The following is a 6,247-nucleotide window of genomic DNA, read 5'->3' as shown; positions in this document are numbered from 1 at the left end:
CCTACAAAGGCATCAAGATAAATTTAAAAAAAAAACTCACTTGATAATTGATCAACTGGCTTTCCATATGCTTCTCCAGGGCAATAAGTTTCCAGTGACTATGCTACACCAGGCCTCATTTCTAATTGTGAGAAGACTTGACCATGACACACGAAATCCACAAGGACAAAGAGTCCAGCCTACTCTCATTCTTGATTCCTTCCAGGCATGGCATTAGAATTCATCCTCAGTCAATCATGTAACATGCCAATATTTTTCTGCTGGGTGAATGCCTCTTCTGGCATTGCCTTCTGCTACAAGTTCATTGAGAAACAACCACTGGTGTTTATATCTGGCCTGACCATCTGCCAATGGGTTTTTGTTCATTTGATGCCAATTCACTGAGGATGACTGAAACCAGGATGATCGTATCTCAGTGGTTGCAACATGTATTTTTGTTTTGCTCACATATTTAGATTTAATCCAGATTAAAGAGTTAATCCAGTTGAGACCAGTTCACAAAATTATAATCTAGCCTGAACTAAGACAGAAGCCCAGAGAAATCAACATTAATGAGAGGTTAGTGACACACTGATATCTATTTTGCACTTTAATTTCCTCATCTGCAAACTAAGGCTGAAATTTCCTTATAAAAATGTTTACTAATGAATAGAAACTGGAATAATTTATATGAACACACTTTGACTTCTTTTCAATAAGTGAGTTACTATAGTATTTCTCTTGATTTTTCCTATTTGGAAGGAACCTAGACAAATTGCATGCCATATTAAAAATCTAGTAAAAATTTTGACAACTAAATGCAATAACAAATTCTCAAATAAAAACTCACCTGTTTTTGTTGATTTAACATTGTTTAGTGTAATGACTATAGGTAAAACAATCTTCTTTTATAATCCCCTTTTTTTGCATTGGGATTAACTCATCAATGAATTATAAGTATTAAAAAGACACCAATAGTCTCAGAAAACTTTCCTTTAATTTTCACCAGATATATAATCACATGTGAACTATCATAACAAATCCCCTAACATCAGCTACATGACCAATATTGTGTACGGTATTTCTTTACAAGCCAAAAGCCACCTAATTTTTATTTACACAGAGATATCCAGTGATAAATCTTTTGTATAATCAATCTAAATATGCGCATATATATGCCAACTCATAAGGAATCTGTAAATTTTTAACGGGGAATAAGAATGAAGGCAATAGGAAATATAATTTGGAGGCAAACAATACAAGTAATTATAACTCATACAACTGAAATTAAAGAACTAATTAGAAAATTTAAAGAGTAAAAACCATCTAGATATTAGTACCTGATGTATAAGCTCTCCCTCCAAATTCCCATGATGAAAACAAAGATAAAGAATGAAAACTCACAAGATCCTTTAGAATTCAGCCTCTTGATCATTCTATTGACACTATCTTAAGTGAATTTTGACGTTTTTGCAAGACCAAGAAGACTAGATTTAAATATTCAATCAGAAGCCTCTCTAAGTTATACCACTAGAAACTGAATAAGCTTGTCTATTTTTAGGTAGGAAAAAAGGCCCTTTGCTCCTCCAGTACTGACTGTAAGGTCTGGGCCTACCACAAAAAGGAGATACTGCAGTGTTACTTTCCATCCTTGAGAGGAATTCTGGTGGTACAGCAAAGGCAGGATGAGACCTGGTGGAGGTCCACAAAGGTTACTATCTGTGTGTGTATGTGCGTCTGTATGTGTGCATCTCATCTGTTCAAATGTCAAAATCATTCAGCTGGAATAGCAAAGGATCTCATTTTGTACCAGAAAAATAATCTTAGAAGAATCTGTGGGAGAAATTAAACAATGAAATGTAAACATAAATCATACCATTTATCCTGATAACTAAGATAAGATTTAATCTACCAGGCAACTGGACAGACTTTGTGCTATTCAAAGCAATGCTTAATCCCTGTCTATTCCCAAACTATGGGTCTTGGTAGATCTCCTCTCTTCTGATGCAAACAACCAAATGGAAATTACTAAATAATGCCACAGAACAAAGGAAGGGATACCATCTGATGAATCAAAGCAAGTACACCTCAGAGAATTACGTTCTACAGGAAAATATATAGGCAATTTTTCAAATACTAGTAATAATGGGAAAAAAACCTCTGAAGTATATTATCTCAAAATCTAATTAAACAGTATTTCTCGAATTTTGAAGAAAAATTTGTTTGGTCAACAATTAATATCCAGAAGAATTGCTATTCACATATAAAGGCAAAGGAGACATATTTGGAATACAGAACTCTACAATATACATTTTTTGTAGTCATCTTGAAGAAGTTATTTCAAATTATACTCCATCTATCCTATACATCAGTGAAAATTAATAAATAAACAATGAAGAACTAAAAGTTTGAGTACTAACCAATACAACTAGTGAAGCACTGATCCAGGTCTAAAAGAAAATATTGTAAAGTTGATCAAAAATCTATAAATGTTAAAACATCTTTAAAGAGACTTACTGTTTGATAATTCAAAATAATATTCCTTGTCAGAAATCCTAAATTATAATAAGGCCTGAAATTAAGGAAGATGAAGAGAATAGGATGAAGGAAGCCAAAGTCCTCATCTCAAATAGTTGAAACCCAAAATTATAGAAATAGAACTTAATTGGTGATATTATTCCAAAGGCTTAAAGAAGATGAGAAGATGTAACAAAGTAACCATGGACAATATGGTAAAATACAGAAGGAATCACAAACAGTACAGTAACACACAAATAATATATAATAATGTATCAGAAATAATACCATACATCAAGTAGGAAAAGATGACAAATAGCTTAAAAAGCAGTCATTAAAAATCATATTTACAAAAAACATTTAGTTACATGGTAAAATGCTTATGCTCATATTAAGTAAAATAAGGGACAAAATAATTTATATTAGTATGATCCAAAATTTGTAAAGAACAACATAATTAAGAGTTCAATCACCAAAATGAAATAATTTAGGATCTAAATTCCAAATGTTCTACATACTAATTACATGAACTTCTAAAAGTTATTAACCTCTCAGTCTAAATTTTAAATCATAAAATGAGACAGTAATAGTATCTTCCTTGTATGATTATTGTAAGGACTAATGAGAATCATGAACATTTTTTTTAAATGCCACATCCAGTATAAGAATTCAATAAATGTTAACTATGATTATTATCAGTAGTAGAAAAAATAATAACTTCTATGATATATAATTATAAGGATCCCCATGAAAATGTCCTAGAAGCTTATTGTTGAATAATGGCATTATAAATAGATTTTTCATTAATGTTTTTATATTTCTCAAATGTTACTATTTATTAAATCAGCTTTAGAAATCTACATTTTAAAATATTTTATCCACATCTTTTCTTCTCTAAAAGAAATAAGACATCACAGATAAGTTGAAGTCTTCTTTGTTACACTTATTTCTTCTTCTGCCTCCCAGAGACATCATTATAACTAATGGAGAAATACATGAAATATTTATTCAAAAATTTGTGATGGTAATTTTATGTGTCAACTTGACTAGGTGACAGAGTGCCCAGATTTGTGTCAAACATTACTCTGTTGTGTCTGTGAGAGTGTTTTTGATGAGATTAACATTTGAATCAGTAGACCAAATTAAAGCAGACTGCCCTCCCTAATGTGAGAGGCCCTCATCCAATCAGCTGAAGGCCTGAATAGAAAAAAAGGCCTACTTTCCTGCAAGTAACAGGAATTCTTCCTGCCTGATTGCTTGAACTGTGATGTTTTGGTTTTGGTTTTGGTTTTCCTGACTTTGGACTCAAACTGAAACATTGGCTCTTCTTGGGTCTCAGGCCTACCAGCATTCAGGTTGGAACTACACCAATGGCACTCCTGAGATTCCAGCTTGCTGACTGCAGATCTTGGGACTGTCAGCCTCCATAATGGCAAGAGCCAAAAAAAAATCTTCTCCGTCTCTATATGTGTACATCTTATTGATTCTGTTTCTCTGGAGAATCATGAGTAACACACAATTCAAGATTAAGTCATTCCAGAAATATTTATATTGCACTCAATATATGCATGGCATCGTTGCTGTCATTGTGCTTAAGGGACATGATGTGTGTAGACAGGACAAGTTTCAAAAGGGCTACATTGGAAAAGCAAGATGAAGTAAACTGAGGAAGGTCAGCAAAAGTTAATAAAGTGCTTTTAATCCAGGTCAAGCAATTCAGTTAGTTCCCTATTTTGATAAAGTGTAGAAATTCCCCGGAAGTCTCTTTTTGCCTCATTTCTTGCTATTCACTACCAAGTATAGATAACTGAGCTTACTATGCTATTTAAAGTAATAAATATCTATGTAACCAAGAACGATGCATTTTTACTTACAACTACTGATGGTGAGGTTCCTTAATTTCAAGAAATATTTTCTTCTGTGGCACATACTTATTTATAATTTTCACTAAACTAGATGGAGCAGTGACAGGATACTCAGCTAAACTTCATCATTATCATTATTCACCTGTGTATTAGATATTAATTCCATTAATTATAGTCTAAAAAGAATTATACCTAAGTCATTACCTGAATTTCTCTTCTCAAGTTCGATTTTAATTCCTTTGGTTTCATCTGCTTCTGTGTCTCAGAAAGACACCTATAAACAATGAGTGTAACATGAAAAGACACTTACATGTGCAAGTGGTCCCATTTTCATCTAAAAGTTGATTATCAGCACAGGCACATACTCGGCCTCCTGGAATGGCCAAGCACAATGTACTACAGCCTCCATTATTTACTCGGCACATGTTGTCACCTGCGAGAGGAGGGAAGAAAATATGTAAGAGAACTCTGATTGCATACAAGGTTAGCTGGTTCAGGCCCATGTTCCTTCCAGGAGATGTACATGGCGTAAAAATGTACACACACACACACACACACACCCCACAAATAATACCTATTTATTAATGTAATAAGGATTCCTGTTGAATCCTAAATGAGATTTTAAAATGTTTGAAAATATATAATGCATTGGTAGATAAAGGAATTTACAAGTTGGTTAGAAGAGATAGAGGTTTGTGCGCAGAGAGGTAACAGGAGAGAAAAGGACAAAGTGGACAGAATGGTGTCTGTCCAGGACAATTTCCTAGAATGGGCCCAGTGTATGCAAGTTTGAGCTCTTTAGAAAGTAAACCAGCGGCACTTGAAATGTGCCTTTGGATCCGAAGTCAACAGAAAGCAAACACTGGGGAAACGGGTGGGATTTTCCTTCCTCTTCTGCAAGGAGTACAATGGCATGTGAGTGCACTGAGGAATACAAGGAATGTAGGCTATCTGTGAAGCCTGAAAAATGAGCAGCCTTGCTGGTACCAGGAGAGTGTACAGTACACAAGGGTAACGTGTTGTCCCAGTGGACCTAAACAGCAGAGGCACTGATAAGGCACGCAGTTGCTATCAGTAAAGTAGGCCTGAGGGAAAATTCATAAAGGTATTATTCATGAACATATGTGAGACACTCTTGGATACTCAGATAAAACTGAGGTAAATTTTTGAAGAGGCTGGAGAATCTGTTTTATGAAGGTGTAGGTAAAAGTAAATAAAATTTAGGTAGTCACCATTTGGATGCCATTTATTCCTACAAGTTGGAAAGGCAAGGAAGAAAGTATATTTTCAGGTCCTGATTTTCAGAAGAAGAAAATGTTAGGACTTGGATCCAAGGGCAAGTCCATTTTACAGTAAGTCAAGGCATTTCTCATCCCATGTATTGCATTTAATCAATGAACTCTTTAAAGCAACTAGAATTTTAAAGAACATGAAGACTGTGAAAATGTCCTGCAATTTGGCAGAGGGGAGTTCAGAGACGACATTCAAGATGAACAATTTTTAAAGAAAATGGAAACAGGAAATGTGACTGTATACTGATTAGTATAATGAAATCCAGAAAACTAGTGACTGTAAAATTAGAGGGAACAGCAGTCCTGCAAACAAGAGCCTGCAGCAGGTGAGGAGGGTTGTTGCTGTTCATAATGTTGTCTCCAGTTCATCGTAGAGAAACTACAATTGTGTTGGGGCAGCTGACGTGAACAGAAAATATTACCATTTGATCTATCCAGGAAATTGCCTCTATTTTTCATTTCTTGTCCACAACTATAACTTATACCATCTCAAATAATTAATATTTATTCTTTTTTTTTTTTTTTTTGCGCACATGGCTTTTGGGATCTTTTTTCCCTGACCAGGGATTGAACCCAGGCCCTCACCAGTGAAAG

At 34.4% G+C, this 6,247-nt stretch overlaps 1 protein-coding gene across 1 annotated transcript in view; it reads right to left on the bottom strand.

Annotated features, from left to right (window-relative positions):
• The window catches only part of LRP1B (LDL receptor related protein 1B), a gene marked incomplete at its 5' end in the record, with an annotated part of 1,013,530 nt that overhangs the window by 769,085 nt on the left and 238,198 nt on the right, over positions 1-6,247 (bottom strand). Inside the window, one exon of the mRNA XM_007453725.1 lies at positions 4,672-4,794. Coding sequence (XP_007453787.1) covers positions 4,672-4,794 — 123 coding nt within the window. The remainder of the gene's footprint in view (positions 1-4,671; positions 4,795-6,247) is intronic.

The sequence above is a fragment of the Lipotes vexillifer genome, unplaced genomic scaffold, assembly GCF_000442215.2.
Source record: "Lipotes vexillifer unplaced genomic scaffold, Lipotes_vexillifer_v1.1 scaffold606, whole genome shotgun sequence".
Lineage (NCBI taxonomy): Eukaryota > Metazoa > Chordata > Mammalia > Artiodactyla > Lipotidae > Lipotes > Lipotes vexillifer.
This window is presented reverse-complemented; position numbering and strand designations above follow the sequence as displayed.